The 19,172-nt window shown below is 45.3% G+C and overlaps 1 protein-coding gene and 1 long non-coding RNA gene across 6 annotated transcripts in view; one reads left to right on the forward strand and one right to left on the reverse strand.

The window, feature by feature from the left end:
- Window positions 1–19,172, reverse strand: part of LOC103690538 (uncharacterized) — an 89,542-nt gene that overhangs the window by 60,172 nt on the left and 10,198 nt on the right. For 2 of the 3 annotated variants that reach the window (XR_010054998.1, XR_594409.4), the window contains exons 2-3: window positions 8,493–17,503; window positions 280–458 (exon numbers count right to left, since the gene is read on the reverse strand). This is a non-coding gene — a long non-coding RNA (uncharacterized LOC103690538). Of the gene's footprint in view, window positions 1–279; window positions 459–8,492; window positions 17,549–19,172 lie in introns of all 3 variants that reach the window. The other variant, XR_010054999.1, reaches the window with a different exon arrangement.
- The window catches only part of Aox2 (aldehyde oxidase 2), an 89,404-nt gene that overhangs the window by 43,178 nt on the left and 27,054 nt on the right, over window positions 1–19,172 (forward strand). For all 3 annotated transcript variants that reach the window (XM_063267188.1, XM_063267190.1, NM_001008522.2), the window contains 8 exons: window positions 428–552; window positions 2,182–2,315; window positions 4,644–4,731; window positions 6,192–6,278; window positions 7,283–7,474; window positions 9,940–10,167; window positions 13,726–13,821; window positions 16,662–16,790. In XM_063267188.1, coding sequence (XP_063123258.1) covers window positions 428–552; window positions 2,182–2,315; window positions 4,644–4,731; window positions 6,192–6,278; window positions 7,283–7,474; window positions 9,940–10,167; window positions 13,726–13,821; window positions 16,662–16,790 — 1,079 coding nt within the window. The remainder of the gene's footprint in view (window positions 1–427; window positions 553–2,181; window positions 2,316–4,643; window positions 4,732–6,191; window positions 6,279–7,282; window positions 7,475–9,939; window positions 10,168–13,725; window positions 13,822–16,661; window positions 16,791–19,172) is intronic.

The following is a 19,172-nucleotide window of genomic DNA, read 5'->3' on the forward strand; positions in this document are numbered from 1 at the left end:
TAGTCAAGGGCAGAGTAAGGAATAGGAACCTGAAACTTAAAAAGTGTATTGTTTCTTTTCACATGCATTGGTATTTTGCCTGCATGCATGTCTGTATGAGGGTGTCAGATTCCCCCCTAGAACTGGAGTTACAGTCAACTGTGATTGGCCATATGGGTACTGGGAATTGAACCCCAGTCCTCTGGAAGAGCAACCAGTGCTCTTAACTGATGAGCCATCTCTCCAGCCCGGAACCTGGAACATTTAACTTTCAGAACTACAGTCTCTGAGACAGGTCACCTCGATTGTCACGCGGTGAATATCAGGTTCCTTGCTGGGCACTACTGCAGGTGGGCAGTTCACACCCTTCTTCATGTAAAACGCTCCAACGATGGCAGCTTCCAGCCAGCATGTGCTCCAGGCATGTTCCTGCCCTTGCCCCTCACAGGGAAGGTTCATGTTGGAGGGCAAGAACATTTCTACATGGAAACACAGAGAGTGCTTGTCATTCCAAAGACAGAAGACAAAGAGCTGGACATGTATGTGTCCACACAGGATCCAGCCCATGTGCAGGTAAGGGCCTTCAAGATGCCACAATCAGCATCCTAACTCCACCAAGGGTCAGTCTCCATAGCGCAGGTGGCAGCCACTTCACTAGCAGAAACTTAGAATCTAAATGTTGACTGTCTGCAATGCAGCTAAGACCCCAGAACCGCTTTAACTTCGTTCCTGTTCTCATCAACAGTAGAAGAACCACCCTGATCATTTTTTCTTTTTTCTATATTTTTCTTACTCTCTGAGACTTTCATGCATGCAAACAACCTATTTTGATCATACACATCCCCTATTCTTCTTCAACTTACCCCAGACCTCCATCCCATCCCCCTCCATGTCTTCTATTTTTTTAATAACCATTGAGTCCAGTTATGCTCGTGGGTGTGGAGGCAGCCACTAGAGCATGGCCAACTAGTTGCCCCACCCCCGAAGACTCTCTTCTTCCAGCAATATTATCTAGACTCCCTCTCCAATCTTAGCTGGCTTTGGCTGGCTTGATCTTGTGCAGGTCTTGTCCAGCTTCTGTGTTCATGACTATGACAGCCATGTCATGTCCAGAAGACATAATTCTTACTGAGAAAGTCTCATCGTATCCAGGATATCCTTGAACTCACTAAGTAGCCAAGATTGACCCTGAACTTCTGAACACCCTACATCTACATCCTGAGTGTTAGAATCGCAATCATTCACTAGTATACAAAGATTTGTGCAGTGCTGAGAATGAAACCCCGGGTCTTCATGCTTACTAGGCAAGTTATATCCCCAGTCCAAGTGAGATCATTTTAAATGAAAGCATTATTCATTGCTGGGGCAGTGGTGTCAAACACCTTTAATCTCGGCACCCAAGGAGTGGGGACAGAAGCAGGCGGTACTCTGCGTGTTCAAGGTCATCCTGATCTACAGAGATAGTTCCAGGACAGCCAAGGATACACAGAGAAACCCTGTCTGAAAAAAATCAAAAACAAACAGGACCACAAAACAGCAGCAGCCACAAACAACAAACAAACAAACAAACACCTATTTATTTGCAGCAGGCTTAGCTAAACTGTGATTAGATAGCATCACTAACGTATCCCTACATTCTATTTTATTCTATAAAATAATCATTATGGATGGTTTTTAGAGTCAAGACATCACTTTAGACCATTTATACTTCCCCAGACAGGAAATGCTCTGGGCTTAGGTCATAAACCTGGCAACACCCTTGTCAGTAGGATGCCAGGCATCTACTGCTTTTCACCGGTTTTGGTCCTTAGGCTCAGGCATCTGACCAGGAGTGCAGCTTCCAATAAGAACCCAGGATCTTGTTAGTTTGCGGAAGATTAACAATGTTTAAATACGGCCCAGAGACCGGAAGCAGTGGTGGTACACACCTCAGGTCCCAGCCTCAGGAGAGAGACATGTGGGTCTCTGTGGGTCCAACTTGGGACTACATAGTGAGTTCAGGACAGCCAGGGCTACATAGCGAGACCCTGCCTCAAAAAACAACAAAACAAACAAAACTGGGCCAGAGCCCCCAACACAAACTGGGATTTCCTCAACGTTCTTACAGCGGTAGACCCAAGTGGACTCTGCTCTAGAGTCGTAGTTCAGGAATCAAAACTCGTCGCTGCCATCTCACTCTCTAAACCTCATTGTCTCTGACAGAAAACGGTGTCCTCTGCTTTAAACATCCCGCTCAGCAGGATCACCTGCCACGTGAAACGTGTGGGTGGAGGCTTTGGAGGAAAGGTGGGGAGACCAGCTGTGTTCGGAGCAATTGCTGCAGTGGGGGCTGTCAAGTAAGTCTACCTTAGGGGCCGGAAGTGTGGGAGAGGCTGAGCCCAGAGGACCGCAGTAGCCTGACAAATCAACCCTGGCTGCAGTTAGAGCCTCCTCTCTGTCCCTGGGTAATTCGGGCCCCTGCGCGTTTCCTTACAAAACATTGATAATTCATACCTGCCCTGCTGCCCTTTTTGGTTTTGTAAAAATGAGCGGAACACATGACTTTGGTGAAGGTAAGGGGCTTTAAATAGGAAAGGTGGGATAGTTGACTGCTTCCAGAACAGAGGGAGCCCATTCCTGAGCTTCAGGGAAGATGAACCCATAAGATGTAGAGCAAGGCCAACAGGAACCGGATGTAGATCTCTCCTGAGAGACACAGCCAGAATACAGCAAATACAGAGGCGAATGCCATCATCAAACCACTGAACTGAGAACGGGACCCCCGTTGAAGGAATCAGAGAAAGGACTGGAAGAGCTTGAAGGGGCTTGAGACCCCATATGTACAACAATGCCAACCAACCAGAGCTTCCAGGGACTAAGCCACTACCTAAAGACTATACATGGACTGACCCTGGACTCTGACCTCATAGGTAGCAATGAATATCCTAGTAAGATCACCAGTGTAAGGGGAAGCCCTTGGTCCTGCCAAGACTGAACCCCCAGTGAAAGTGATTGTTGGGGGGAGGGCAGTAATGGGGGGAGGATGAGGAGGAGAACACCCATAGAGAAGAGGAGGGAGAGGGGTTAGGGGGATGTTGGCCCGGAAACCAGGAAGGGGAATAACAATTGAAATGTAAATAAGAAATACTCAAGTTAATAAAGATGAAAAAAAAAAAAAGATGTAGAGCAAGGCACCCTTTCCAAGTTCACCATTGCCCCATAACCGTCTTTGCTGCCTCAGCCCAGAGTGGGGCGGAGTGAGGAAAGAAAGACACACACACACACACACACACACACACACACACACCCCACCCACCCCCGCCAAGCGCTGTCTTGTTGGACAGGAGTCTTTGGATTGATCTCAAGACAAGGTTTCTGTCTTTGCTATCCATGGTTCAGCATTCAAGTTTAGCTGGCACCGACATGACTGGTTCTTATTTTATTCATTGACTTTGACTGGGTTTGCTGTTAGAGAACAAAGAGGAAAAGAAGCAGGAGGTGGGGAGCAGAGGAGAAGGAACAGGAGGATGAAGAAGGGGAGGAGAAGGAGCAGGGGGGGGGGGGAAATGCTGTTTAATGTTGTCTGAGATTTAGTCTGCAAAGTTCCAATGTCCTGCCTCCTTCGACAGCCTCAGTGTAACTCAGAGAAAAGTCCTGCACACTGGAACATGCATCTTCATTCCCAGCTCAGGGAGGAGAGAAGCATGGCTGGAATCTCATCTCCACTTCTCAGGAGACCCTGTGCCTTCTGCCTCTCAAGCATGGCCACACACAGTTGTCAAGTGAAGCGCTTAAATCTCAGTGCCTAGGCTAGCCGTTACGAGCCCTGACATCGGTATATTCTCAAACTTGCCTCTGACCCCACTGTGCAGCCAAGTGTGGAATCAGTGCCTTAGCACACAATGCTCACATGTTAAGTGACCTGAGAGCAGTGTTCCAGATGCCCCGACGTCATAGAAATTCCTGCTCAAAAACACATAATTAAAAAAAAAAAAAAATTTAGGGGTTGGGGATTTAGCTCAGTGGTAGAGCGCTTGCCTAGCAAGCTCAAGGGCCTGGGTTCGGTCCTCAGCTCCAAAAAAAAAAAAAAAAAAAAATTTAAAAAGAAATTCCACCTTCCCACCCAAATCCCAGACTTTCTGAATCAGAATTAGCAAGGGATGGGTCTTGAAACTGTACATTTAACTGGCATTTTTCTATTGATGCTAGCATTGCATTTACCCATTCACATTCTCCCTTTATAACTAGCAGTACACGTATGCAAAATAGGTGGATCTGAGTGAAAGTCAAATTTGAAGCCATAGGGACAGAACTTAGCTAGCAGGTAACATTAATCCTTTTAGACATGCCTCTAAGCACCGAATTGCAAAGCACAGAGAAATAGTCAATCAATAATGCATATCATGCCTAGAAGAATGTACAGATTAATAGATACATATGTGATGGATGGATAGGTGGGTGGATGGATGGATGGACGGACGGAACTAAATGAGTGATGGAAATGGATGAAAGGGCGGATGGTGGATGAATGAGTTTTACATCTTATAAATGGATGTGGGTAGGGAATAAAATAAGGACTTGAATAAATAGGTGGACATGTGGGTGGCTGAATAAACAAGAGTGGATGGACAGATGGATGGACGGACGGATGAAATGAATGGAGATCTAAAGTTTGTTTTCTGCAGAACTGGCCGTCCCATTCGTCTTGTTCTGGACCGTGAGGATGACATGTTAATAACTGGGGGAAGACACCCATTATTTGCAAAATACAAAGTAAGTACTACAGGTGAAATTATTAAAAGATCTCATTTTATTTGAGTGACTTTGGCCTTGTCTATCATTTTGATTTTGTTGAAATCCAAAGGCAATCAGCATTTAAAATATCAAATGAAAATGGTATGTATTTTTGGATGCCCATGACATTTTATTAAAACTTTTAATTTAGTGCATAATTGTAAAAAATGTAATGATGAAAATAAAATTTTTAAATAGTAACATTAAAGGCATTGTCTGAGGACCTGGGGCTATGGCTCAGTGGATAAAGCTTGACGAGCAAACTTGAGGACCTAGGATAGCATCCCCAGGACCCACATAGAAGCTGCGAGGTTGAAGCTCCCTGCAGCAGCCCCAGTGTCCTGGAGAAGACTGGGCATTCCTGAGGCAACTTGTCTAGAAAGACTAGCCAAATTGGTAAGGTCTGGGTCTGTCAAGAAACTCTGCCTCAATAAATAAATTGAAGTGCAATCAAGAAAGCTTTCTGATGTTATCCTTTGACTTCACACATATGTGCACTCACACACATGAAGACACACATACTTGTGTAAAAAAAATAAGTAAAGTTAAAAGGAATAAGGATTTCTATTTTTAGTGATTTCTCAAAGGGGGAAAAAAGAAAAAGGAAGATGTCCAAAGGTCATGACTATAAGAACAGCACTTTATAGTAGAAGTATTTAGAAACAATTTAACCATTTGCACTGCAAAATAATCTCTAGCAGAAGTCCACTTACTGGTGAATTTAAGTTATTCAAGTCACACTCACTCCATTTTCTTTCAACTGCAGTAGAAACACTGTTTTAAAATGTTTGCTGGCATCCAGTAGATGATACTATTTTTCAAATTTATGATTGATTCCTTAGGCCCTTTCGGTTGTGATATAAGATTACAAAACATGCTTGACTAGGAATTCCTTGAGCCTACACATCTGATTTCCTACCTGGTTTCACCACCATCTTAGATAACCACACCACTCTGTTACCTATGTTGCTATTTACAAAGCACCTTGGCCACAAGTCCAGCTTATAAATCTCCAACCTCTGATCCCAAGGCTTTCCTGTAACAAGGGATAACATGATTCATCTCCATGCATTCTGGAATCCCCAAGACTTTCCAGTGTGGAGAAACCCACCAACTAAATTAGAAAGAAAGTCAGGACAGAGTGGTGGAGAGTCTTGGAAGAGTAAGAAGAATGAGAGTGGCAATTTGCATTGTGGGAGTTAAGCACAAACTTGAGGATTTCATTCTGGGTGTGGATTGCCTGCTGAAAAGAGAGGACTCAGAAAAGTTGGGTCAAGAAAGGTCTTCTTCAGAAGACAAGGCCACATCAGGGTGCCACCAGAGAACAAACTGGAGGCAAAGTCTGTCTTTGATCTACTTCAGCAGGGGACTGAAGGGTGATTCACCCTTGGTAAGAACAACTTAAGCAAATCAGTAAAATGTCCATCATTGGGTGACAGGTGGGATTCATGAACAGTGGACGAATCAAAGCCCTAGACATTGAATGCTACATCAATGGAGGATGCACACTGGATGACTCGGAGCTGGTATGTGTGTTATAGACCACTGTGCCCTTTCAGAGATAACATGCAAAATGTTGTGTAAATGTATCTTCTTATTTGCCTGATATAATTGTCACCTTGGAAGCTTACTGCCTCTGTCTGCTCACCTGGGCCCAGTCCTGGAAGCTTCCAGCTTCTGTACAATCTTATCCAGGCCTAGAAAGTTTTCAACCTCTGAGACTTCCTGCTGAATAAGCTCACCCTTTCTAGTTCTTTCTGATCTCTGGCTGGCTGGCTGGTTCAACTCAGCTGTTCTGGCTTGAAACTCTTCTCCAAGCTGACTGATTCAACCTGGCTTCTCAATCAAACTCTGAATTTTTTCTCTGCTTGGCCTCAAACTAACTCTGGCAATCTGTTCTAATCTTCTGGCTCCTTCTCATTCTCCGGCTCATTCTGTCTTTACCTGTGTCTAACTTGTTCTCTTCAACCTGTGTCTGTAAAACTCCCAGTAAAACTGCCCTCTTTCCTGTTCATTGCGCGCGCTCTCTCTCTCTCTCTCTCTCTCTCTCTCTCTCTCTCTCTCTCTCTCTCTCTCTCTCTCTCTCTTTCTCTCTCTTTCTTTTTTTCAGAGCTGGGGACCGAACCCAGAGCCTTGCACTTCCTAGGCAAGCGCTCTACCACTGAGCTAAATCCCCAGCCCACTCATTGCTCTCTCTTAAACAGTCTTTCTTTTCTCTCTGTTCTCATGAGACTTGAGCATATCATATTCTGTCAAATCTCCTCTGATTCATCACTTTGTCTGCCACTCAATTCGACTTCACTTTGAAACATGGCTGCTTCCTTCTACAAACTAACTTTACCTTCATTGTTTGGGAGAAAAAGGTGTGTTCTAAGGCTAAGACACTCCACAACTAGAACAGGTTTTTCCAGTAAATGAAACACAATCTTGGGGGGTTCAGAGTGTGACCAAATATCCCATAATATAGATGAATCTTTATGGAAAGTTGAGCAGTGTGTCTAGTTTATGTGGGTATCTCCTTTTCCTTTAGGTAACAGAATTTCTTGTACTAAAACTGGAAAATGCATATAAAATCCGCAACCTCAGACTTCGAGGTCGTGCCTGCATGACAAATTTACCATCCAATACAGCCTTTCGTGGGTTTGGCTTCCCACAAGGAGCCCTGGTGACAGAATCTTGCATCACAGCTGTGGCAGCCAAATGTGGGCTTCCACCAGAGAAGGTGAGATTATAATCAGGTTCATAACCAAGGCTGGTAAGGAATCTGAGGAATAGGCTCTCACCCCAGGAAACACTAGAAAAACTGAACAAATTAACCCTGCCTGAGAATGTGAGATAAGAGCTCCGGGTTTTTTCATGACTGCGATGTGGACATGCCATCATTCTTTAGACAATTCAGGACTGACACATATCCGGGTTGTTTGTTACCCATTTTAAGCTGTTAAAATGGTGCTGGGACTAGATAGAAGGCACAGTGGCTAAGAGCACATACTCCTCTTCCAGACGACCAGAATTCAGTTCCCAGCACCCACGTTAGTGGTTCACAATCACCTGTAACTCCAGCTCCAAGGGATCCATCCTGTGCCCTCTTCTGTTCTCTATGGGCACTGTATCACATGCACAAACTCACACACATGTACATAATTTAAAAATAAAATCGTATGCCAGGTGACGGTGCCACACATCTTTAATCCCAGCACTTGAGGGGCAAAGGCAGGCAGATTTCTGAGTTTGGTGCTAGCCTGGTCAACAGTGGGAGTTCCAGGACAGCCAGGGCTACATAGAGAAGCCCTGTATTAAAACAACAACAAAAAAATACACACACACACACACACACACACACACACACACACGCACACGCACACGCACATGGGATATAAGATAGATAGGAATATATATATATATATATATATATATATATATATATATATATATACACACACACATACATATCACACATGCATACACATATACACATAAAGTCTTTAGGTGACCTTGAAATGAACACCCTGACACACATGTGCTTGGGATACATCATATCTCTTGTCCTTATGTGTGAGTCCATCTATTGAACAAACTCACAGAAATGGAATTGCTGACACACTCGAAAGCTTTTTAGAGATTTTGTCCAAATTTAACCATTTGAAAATATCATTCCGAGCAGTACCCCAGAAGGCTTGAGGGGTATTAGAGAGTTGGAGCAGAGTCAGGCTGGCTCTGAGGATGTCTCCACTCCTTACCTGTTCCATCACATCTGAGTGCGTGCTCCATGTCCACCCTGTCTTCATGATCCAGACCCGCTGCTCCGCAAGGATTCTCTATGCGTTGTCTCTGGAGAATCTTTGTGCCTAAAGTCAATGGGACCCCCAGGTTTTCATTTGATTGGCAGAGTATTTCCTCTGCACCAGAGAACACCTAGTCCATATACAGCGTATTTCAGAATAATAATAAATTTCTATAAGACTTCACAAAAGGTGCCCATGGGTCCAAGGAGGAAGGCATATCACATCAGGATGAGATTTTGGAGACTCAAAAAAACATAACCTTCTGGAGAAGATGGCACGAGGTTCAGCTTGAGGAACAGTATGGAGAGGCGGTCGAAGCAAATGGGATAGGAGGAACAGTGGGCCTCTGTGCCCCAGATGCCTTGGCTAGAAGAACAAGATGGTTTACTTCACAGAATTTCTGAGAAATAAACTTTTACAAAAACATTCATTTTCGTGGGGCTGAGACTGTAGCTCAGGGATAGAGAGTTCAGCCAGCATTCACAAAGCCTTGGGCTCCAACACCAGAGATACACAAACAAAAAGTAAAAGAAAAAAGATTTTATCATCTGCATATTCTTTAAAAATCCAGTGTTGTTGCTGGTGGCAATACAGCATTCTTTTACTTCTGTCAGAAGTTGGAAATGATGAAACCACTCCCCCAACCATTTCCAGTAGGATCTCCTTTGCTGGATGTCGAAATTCCCAGGATATGAAGCCGATCCTGTTCACACACAAACTTGAAAAGACTTAATCATGCAATCAGAAGACTTAAAGATCTGCCGTTTGTCATTATCTGTTTCCTGATTTCTCAGTAACAGAACAGGCTTCACTCGTGACAGTAGAGCCTGGCTTTAAGACACTCTAACTGGCTCTGCTCCATCCCCTGAGCTCTGCGATTTGAAAAAGAAAACCATGGCCCAGGAGGATGGCTCAGAGGGAAAAGGCTGCCAAGCTGGATAACCTGAGTTTTATCCCTGACAACCACACTGTAGAAGGAGAAAATGGACTCCCAAGAGTCATCCTCTGATGTCCACACATATACCAGGGCATGTACACACACACGCACACACATACACACACACACACGCACACACATACACACACACAGGATATAAGATAGATAGGTAGATAGATTGTACTTAGAAAGATAGATGATAGGTGAATGAGTAGGGAGGGAGGGAGAGAGGGAGGAAGGGAGGGAGGTAACCTACCTCCCTAGGCTTTCATCATACTCCCTTTTAGACTAGTCACTGTCAACTGCACTTTACTTCAGACAGAGAGACCCTAGCTGGTGCATTAATGAGGAGATGAAAAGTAGTCCCACCATTCTCACAGCAGCTTGTGCCATTCAAAAACAATGGGAAAAAGTCTGTCTGTCTGTCTCACCATAAGTTCTGATGGAAGTTCACACTTGTTTCAGATTAGGGAGAAAAACATGTACAAAACAGTTGATAAAACCATCTACAAACAAGCGTTCAACCCCGAACCCCTGATAAGGTGCTGGAACGAGTGTCTGGACAAGTCTTCCTTTGCCATTAGAAGGACAAGAGTGGACGAGTTCAATAAGAAGAGTTACTGGAGGAAGAGAGGCATTGCGGTCGTCCCCATGAAGTTTTCAGTTGGCTTTGCTGCGACAAGCTATCATCAGGTAAAGTTCACACACACACGCAGCGTGTGGTAAATGACCTTATGTCCAACACAATCTTGGTCCAATCAACCGATTCTGGTTTCAGAGGATGCCACACTTCCCAAAGCACCAGGCCCCTCCCTGAATATACCTAGGAGAAAGTGCAGACGCATGAGAGGCTTCATGTGGTAGTAGGAAAAGGGTCACTGTGCCAAGAAGCTTTGGTGGCAAGCATGAGGGCCTCATGCAGTTGATCCCAATTCTTAGTCAACTGGGGTCAGAAAGGAGACCCCGAGCCGCTCTTGGTCTGCCATTTGCTAGCTGTGTGACATTAAAGTTCTTCAGACTTTCAGAGCTTTAGCTCCATCAACTGTAAAGTGAGACTAACAATAACAGTCTCTTAGGACTGATGATGACTGGCCGAGAAAATTAATATAGGGCACTTGGCAAGATTCCTTGACCTTTCTGGAAGTCAGCCAGGGTAACCCTAAGCCCCTCCCAAGAGAGATCAGACACATCTCTCAGGGCTCTTCCTCCCCTGACGGGGAGGATAAGATACCCTCAGCTTCTGGGTCATATCCCTGCTTGGGTGCAGTCTGACCATTCCATAGATGGGTACAGGGTTAGTTCTCACATCCATTAGCTGGACTGAATCAGTGGACCCTGGATGGCCACCAGTGTGGTTTTTCTCTGCCACCAAATATCATATCTTTACCAGCCTGACTTGAACAGCAGCTGGGTGACTAGTAGATGGGTTCAACCATGGTAGTAACTGCCCAGAGTTAGCATAGTCACCACAAATCAAGGGTTAAATTCCACAGACTTTATCTACTCTGACATCAGCTACGAATACATACTTCTGCCTAAATGACCACTAAGTTGAGAGGTACCCCATGCACCACTATCCCAATAATGGTTTTTTTGTTTGTTTGTTTGTTTTGTTTTTTAGCTGTAATGATTTTCTAGAACAAATCACAAAACTCAGGAAAGCTTTTTACATTGCATTCTCATTGCCAGCTAATACAAATGACACACTCCAAAGCAGCCAATGGGAGAGATGCCTAAGGCAGGACACTGGGGAGGGACAAAGAGCTTGTCTTCTGGGTGTTCAACCCCCAAGAAGTGGACAGAACTCAGAAAGGTGCAGTGGGCCTGGAATACACCATCACCAGCAGCACCACCCACACACAAACATGCACACAGGCTGACCCGCTCACCCTGAACCTATCCCAGTACCTCCTGAGGCACCTCCTTGGCAAAAGATAGCACTTTTCAAGACTTGACAGTAGGAAGCACTGTGCCAAGAGCCAGAAACAAGACTAAGGACCTAGTTTTGTCATCTATATGGCCCCTTTGCACAAAACCTACAGCCCCTCCACTGTCATCCCTAGGTGCTGGGTCTTCTTCTTCTTTTTTTTTTTTTTTTTTTTTTTTTCTTTTTTTTTTCGGAGCTGGGGACCGAACGCAGGGTTTGCTAGGCGAGCGCTCTACCACTGAGCTAAATCCCCAACCCCGGTGCTGGGTCTTCTTTTGGCCACATTAGACAAAACTTTACCTCAGCGGATGACTGTTCGTCTCCATCTGAAAGGCCTCCAGCTTCCCCACAGAGCTGTAAATTGAGATGCCCAAGAACCACTTGGCCAGGTCTGGCTAGAGTCATTCCAGGTCAGCTGCTGACACAGCTGGAACGCCTCCTCACAAACAGTGGGAAGCAGAGTGGTACTGCTGTGGCCACAGGCTACCGTGAATAGATACTATTATTAGCACCATGCACCTACCTCCAAGCTGTCTAACCCCTCCAAACCATCCCGGAGCCTGCAGGCATCTCCAGACTGGGAGGAAAAACACCACCTTTTCACTCATCTCACTTAACAAAATCTACACAGTCTCTGTGAGTCCAACCTGCTCACGTTCTCTCTAGGACACAGTCACACAAGGCCAGCCTTGTTTGGGGAATTTCAGAGCAGAGCTTTGGTCCCCGGGGTACCCTGTGGTAGCTACAGCAAATTATTACATGCTGGGCAACTCAAATGATGTGTGTGTGTGTGTGTGTGTGTGTGTGTGTGTGTGTGTGTGTGTCCTTCAGTTCTATAGGTTCAGAGTCATGGTATCAGCAGAACCTCCAAGGCCTCCAGGCTCTCCCAGCCTCTTCTGGCTCCTGCCGCTTCTTGGCTTATAGCAATGTAACTCCACTGGCTGCTTCCAGCTTCGTGGGCCATCATCCCTGGTGTTATCCCCAGAGTCTGCTAAGGACACCAGTTGTTGAATTTGGCGCCCACTTCTATTAGTCATCTCAAATAATTAAATCTGCAAAAACTATTTCCAGCTCGGGACATGTTCTGAGGCAGAGGCGAACTAGGAGGGGTGAGCCACTGTCGCACCCAGAACTTGAAAGAGGAAGGATGGAGGAGGTGATGGGGCTTTCCCAGAAATGGTCAGGTGCTGCAGGGAATGTTAAGAGAGTGGAGACTGCGGGTCTGAATGCTGGACAGATGGAGAGCAGGGAGCCATTCAGGAACTGCAGACAGCAGAGCAGGAGTCAGGGTCCGAGAGGAGTCATGGTGGGATTGGACAAGTCAAGAAGAGACAGTAATGTAGTGGGGTGGCGGTGAGACCAGACCCCAAAGGACAGCTGTGACAAGGAGCAGGGCTCTCAGCAACAGGCAAAAGGGAGTCACCTCGCTCACTTCTGTCCCTTGTCATTGTCTCGTCAGGGAATTTAACCCTTGATTTGCGGAGTCTATGCTAACTCTGGGCAGTTACTATGATGGTCGAACCCATCTATTAGTCACCCAGCTGCTGTTCAAGTCAGACTGGTAAAGCTCTCACAGAACCCATTTTCCACAGCCTTGAGCCACTGAAATTCTGCCCCTCAGTGACTGGATGTCAGCCTGAGTCCCCACCATCTTATGCCCCGCTCGAAGCAGCTTGTTCATGTTTGTGTCTAAATGGAGACCAGGAAAGTATCCATTCAGTAGTTGCACAATCAGCCCCCAATGGAGTTGACTGTCAAGTAGTTGAGACCAAGAGGGTTTGATCAGACATGATTTTAACCCTAGCACTTGGGGGACTGCGGCAGGCAAATTTCTGAGTTCAAGGCCAGCCTGAAGGAGTTCTTAGCCAGCTAGAGCTAAGTAAGACTCTGTCTAAAAAAAAAAAAATCCAGATTGCTACATAGGGAAATTCTTTCCAGTTGACTTTTGGTAGAGTAGAAGTAAGTTCAAGGCCATAGGGGAAACCTTACATCTTTGACTTCCTCGCTCCAGAGAGGAAGGTTTCACTACCTCATTTCTTATCCTAAATTTTTAGAAATTATTTTATGTGTGTGAGAATCTTGCCTGCATATATGTCTTTGTACCATGTGTGTGCATTGCCCATTAAAACCAAAAGAGAAAGCTGTATTTCCCGGAACTGGTGTTATAGTTGTGAGCTGCCATGTGGGTGCTGGGAATCGAACCTGGGTCCTCGGCAAGATCAGCCAGTGCTCTTAACCCCTATGCCACCTCCCAGGCTCTCCCTCCTTTCCTATATTGAATTCACCAACACTCACTGAAGTGCTCCTTCTGGATTGTCTTACAGGCAGCCGCGCTCGTTCACATCTACACCGACGGCTCTGTGTTGGTGGCACATGGAGGCAATGAGCTGGGACAAGGCATTCACACCAAAATGTTACAGGTAAAACCAAGAAAATTCATCTTTCCACCACCGTTCACATGACTGATACTTGGGGTGTCTTTTAAGGTAAATGGTGACAGTGCATTCAAACGTAAAGACTTTGACCTGTTGAAAAGTTTCTTGCATATAAACTCTGATGAACACTGTGACAGAAATCCTATGCACATACAAATGCTCCTGGAACTTGGCCAAGGGTGAGAGGTGGAAGAGATTATTAGTGAAGTCACCAGTCATGAGCTGGCAGAACACTATGACGGAGGCTCCATACACCCACATAAATAACAAGGAATTGGAGAGAACCAACAATTCATCAACCATCAACATTCTTTTTTTTTTTTTTCTTTTTTCTTTTTTTCGGAGCTGGGGACCGAACCCAGGGCCTTGTGCTCGCTAGGCAAGCGCTCTACCACTGAGCTAAATCCCCAACTATCAACATTCTGTAACTAATTCTCTCTGTCTCTCTGTCTCTGTCTCTCTGTCTCTCTCATTTAGTACTAGGGGTTAAATTTAGGGCTAATCGCATGCTAGGCAAGTGCTTTAACACTGAGCTATAACACCATCTCTCTTTCATTTAAAAATTAAGATGCTGGTGTGGTTGCACACAGTTTTAATCCTGGCACTCTGGATATGTAGACAGGCAGATTTCTGAGTTCAAGTCCAGCCTAGTCTACAGAGCAAGTTCCAGGACAGCTAGGGTTACACAGAGAAATCCTGTCTCCAAAAAAAAAAAAAAAAAAAAAAAAAAAAAAAAAAAAAAAAAAAAAAAACTAATAGCCAGGTGGTGGCGCACACCTGTAATCCCAGCGCTTAGGAGGCAGAGACAGGTGGATCTCTGAGTCTGAGACCAGCCTTGTCTGCAGAGAGAATTCCAGGACAGGCAAGGACTATAATAGTGAAACCCTGTCTCAGAGGACAAAAAAAGAAGAAAGGAAGTCGGGGGGTGGGGGGGATGCTGGAGAGATGGTTCAGAGGTTAAGAGCACTGACTGCTCTTCCAGAGGTCCTGAGTTCAAATCCCAGCAACCACATGGTGGCTCACAGTCATCTGTAATGGGATCTGATTCCCTCTTCTGGTGTGTCTGAAGACAGCTACAGTGTACTCACATACATAAAATGAAGAAATGAATAAATCTTTGAGAGACAGAGAGAAGAAGGAGGAGGAGGAGGAAAAGAAAGAGAAAGGAAGAACAAAGAAAGGAAAGAAAGAAACAAAAGAAAAAGAAAAACCAACATTTGTGTGTTTATGCCTCCTCATGCATGTGCACACACACTCAGTACACATGACATATGTGGAGATCAGAGGACACTTTAGGAGAGTCCGTTCTCTCCTTCCACCACGTGAGTTCTGGGTATCTGACATAGCTCATCGGGCTCAGTGGTAAATACATTTATCTGCTAGGCCAACTAACCAGCCATGACCTATAATTTTAAAGACATGTGATCTCAGAAAAAACCATAATCCTTTAAATTAAGCACATGCAACCCTTCAGATCATCACAGTGTAGCTTTCATCACCTGACCCCTTAGCTCCCTTAGAATTGCCTCCCACAGTACACATGTTCCAAAGGACTCCTCATTCAGGCCTCTCCTCCTTGCTCACACTCCTGCCAGACAGGAATGCAAGATCCAGACCCAGTGAACCCCATCAAGTGCAGGAAAGAAAGTATATGGTTCGTGCAAGGTCAGCCAGCCTCCTTTTCTAAGACAGACAAGCAGCTGCTCTGAGAGGAATCTCTCCCCAGGGTTGTTTATGAGCTAGGCTGAAGGTCAGGGGTCATCCGTAGCAATTCTGTGCAGTGGAGAAGTCTACCTAGCATTGTAAATAATATGGTCCTGGAGAAAGGAAGGCAAATGCCAGAGGCAGAGTAAGGACCCTAATGAGACCATAAAGTTCCCAGGGACAGACATGCTTGTCAGCCCTCTGGCCCCATTTTGTTTGTTTGTTTGCTTTTTGGTTTTTTGTTTTGCTTGAGGCAGGTTTTTTACCACGTGTCCATGGCTTTTCCAAAGGACCCATTCAATTCCAAGCACCCATGTCAGGCAGCTCACAACAGCCTGTAACTCCCACTCCAGGCGGATCAGACTGGCTTTTTCAGATCTTCCTCTTTTCATTTCTATTTAACCCCCACCTGCTTATATTTTTCTAGTATTTGCTATTCACTTTTAAATTTTCTGTTCTTTTCCTCTCAGCTTCTCTGAAGGACACCTATAAAAACTAAGATAATAAAGGGGGAGGGAGTAACATTGCCATGGGTAGCAGCACAGGCACTTGGGATGGAGAAGTAAGCAGATCTTCATGGGTTCGAGGACAGCCTGGACTACAAGGTGAGTTCCAGGATAGAGCAACATAGTGAGATCTTGTCTTAAAGAAGAGTAAGAGGAGGAGGAGAGAAGGAAGGAAGGAAGGAAGGAAGGAAGGAAGGAAGGAAGGAAGGAAGGAAGGAAGGAAGGGAGGAAGGAAGGAAAGAAGGAAGGAAAGAAGGAAGGAAAGAAAGGCGAGAGGGAGAGAGACAGAGACACAGCGAGAGAAGGAAGAGGGGAGGAGGGGGGGTGGCGGACCACAAAGGAGCTGTCAAGATGGCTCAGTGGGTCAAGGGTGCTTGCCACCAAGTCTAACCACTGTAGTTTAAGCCCCAGACTCATGTGGTAGAAGGAAAGAACTGACCCCTGAAAATTGTCCTCTGATCTCCACATGGATGCTTTGGTACATACTACACAGTCATAAAAACTAAATTAAAATGTAATAAAAATTGCTTTTTAAAAGATCATTTTTCCATGCAATCCAATGGCTTAAGTTTTCTAGAATTCTTTATTGGATTTGAACTACGTCCTTTCTCGTAGGTGGCCAGCCGTGAATTGAAAATACCCATGTCGTACCTGCACACCAGCGAAACATGCACAGCAGCGGTGCCCAATACAATTGCTACGGCCGCGTCCGTCGGAGCCGATGTCAATGGCAGAGCTGTGCAGGTGACTGCTCCCTTCTCTTTCCTGGTGAACTTTAGCACTCTGGTTTCTTATTTGCACACAGGCACTGTGGTTGGCTTCAGGGAAGTGATCCATTGCTGAATGAATTCCTTTTCTATTCCTGTGCAAAGCACCGTGACCAGGGCAACTTATAGAAAGAAGGGTGTATTTGGGGCTTATGATGCCAGAGAGATAAGAGTCCATCATCAGCATGGTGAGGACACAAGGCAGCAGGCAGGCTTGGCAACTGGAGCAACAGCAGAGAGCTCATGGCTTGGACCACAGGCAGGGAGCAGAGAGCGGACTGTCAATGGTGGGAGTCTTTGAACTCACAAAGCCCACCCCCAGTGACATTCTTCCTAAGCCTCCCCAAACAGCACCAACTGGGGACTAAGTACTCAGAGGTTATGGAAGATATTCAAACCACCACAGTTACTACATAGAAGGTTAGACAATATATTGGGAACATATATGAATTAGAGTAATACGTAAACCCACAATATAATGATCAGACACAAAAGTCATGCACATATCTGAGTCCAGAAGAAGTCTTCAGTCAGTCACACGTCCAGGCTGGTGGTCGCTTCATCAGTGTGGCTTTCAGTGTGGCTCTGAGCTTCATCATTTCAACTGTATGAAGTCATGCATGAGGAAGACTCCAGGCAAGGAAAGTTGGCAAACACAGAAGACAGGGAAGGTGTATGTATGCCCAGCTCCTGAGAAGGAGGGAGACCTCATTTAGGTGAACAGGAACTCTGTTTCTGGGAGACAACGAAGAAGGTTTAAGGGTACAAACATACGTGTTTCCCTGGCCTGGTGAGTTCCTACAGGCTGACTGACTGAGCCCAGGCCAGCCCAGCAGACATGCTAATTACAGAGTGGACACCAGTGTCCCCACTAGAAAACCCAGAGCCACCTTCTCTTGGAACTGTTTTTTTTTCTTTTAAGATTTATTTATTTAATGTATATGAGTACACTGTAGCTGTCTTCAGACACACCAGAAGAGGGAATCAGATTCCATTACAGATGGTTGTGAGCCACCATGTTGTTACTGGGAATTGAACTCAGGACCTCTGGAAGAGCAGTCAGTGCTCTTTTTTTTTTTCTAAAGATTTATTTATTGTTTATTTCATGCATGTGGGTACACTGTCGCTGTCTTCAGACACACCAGAAGAGGGCATCAGATCTCATTACAGATGGTTGTGAGCCACCATGTGGTTGCTGGGAATTGAACTCAGGACCTCTAGAAGAGCTGTCAGTGCTCTTAACCGCTGAGCCATCTCTCCAGCCCGCAGTCAGTGCTCTTAACCACTGAGCCATCTCTCTAGCCCCCATCTAGGAACTGTTTTAATTAGCATACAAAGTAATGGGTTTCTTATTAATTTAACTGATTTGGGAGTACTGATCTTTTAGTTTGATTTGTTATCTTTTTTTAGTATTATAGTCTGTTACTACTTTCTTTTATGTTTATGGGTGTTTTGCCAGCATGTATGTCTGTGAACCACATGCACGCTTGGTGCCTGTTGGAGGTCAGGGTAGGGTGTTAGATCGTCTGCAGCTGGAGATATAGAATTGTGGGCTGCCATGTGATGCCTCTGGTCCTCTGAAGAACAGCCGGTGCTTTTAACTCCCGAGCCATCTCTCCAGCAGCAGAATGTTTTTGAGAGTGTCTCACTATACAGCTCAGAATGCCTTTACAACATGCTGTATATCCCCAACTGACCTCAGACTCGTAACTGTCACCTACAGAATTACAGGTGTGCACTGCCACACCTAGATGTATGTTCTTTTGATTTAGCAGTCACTAAATGTGTCAGGTTTCTTCTATGACAGAACACTTTTTCCACTGGGGTGTCATGGGGATGCGTATCATACTCCTGCAGACCACTGTAACTGCCACGAGAACGGCCTTCAGACCAGTCTTGTCTACGTGAGAACAATTCTGGGGCAGACGGGGCACAGAACTGGTGGGTTTTTCTCAAAACAAATGTATGAAAAAGCTCAAATCCACAAGCTTATATTTGGAGTAGGCTCTGACACGAAAGGCGGGCAGGCCAAGCACTGTGGGGCTGACAGCTTAGCTAAGAGTTAGAGCATCTAGTCTGAGGGTCAGAAACTGTGGGTTTGTAGTTCTGGTTTTGTTTATTTGTTTTGGTTTGGTTTGTTGGGACTGTCCCGGAACTCGTTCTGTAGACAAGTCTGGTCTCAAACTCAGAGATCCACCTGCCTCTGCCTCCTGAGTGCTGGCTTTAAAGGTGGGCGCCACCACTGCCCAGTTTAGTTCTGTTTTTTTAAGATTTACTTTTCACTTTATGTGTATGGAGTTTTTGCCTGCATGTATGTCTTAAAATCAACTTTCTTATTCTCACTTCAAGCCCAAAGGCC

This window comes from Rattus norvegicus, chromosome 9 (genome assembly GCF_036323735.1).
Source record: "Rattus norvegicus strain BN/NHsdMcwi chromosome 9, GRCr8, whole genome shotgun sequence".
In the NCBI taxonomy this organism is placed as follows: Eukaryota; Metazoa; Chordata; class Mammalia; order Rodentia; family Muridae; genus Rattus; species Rattus norvegicus.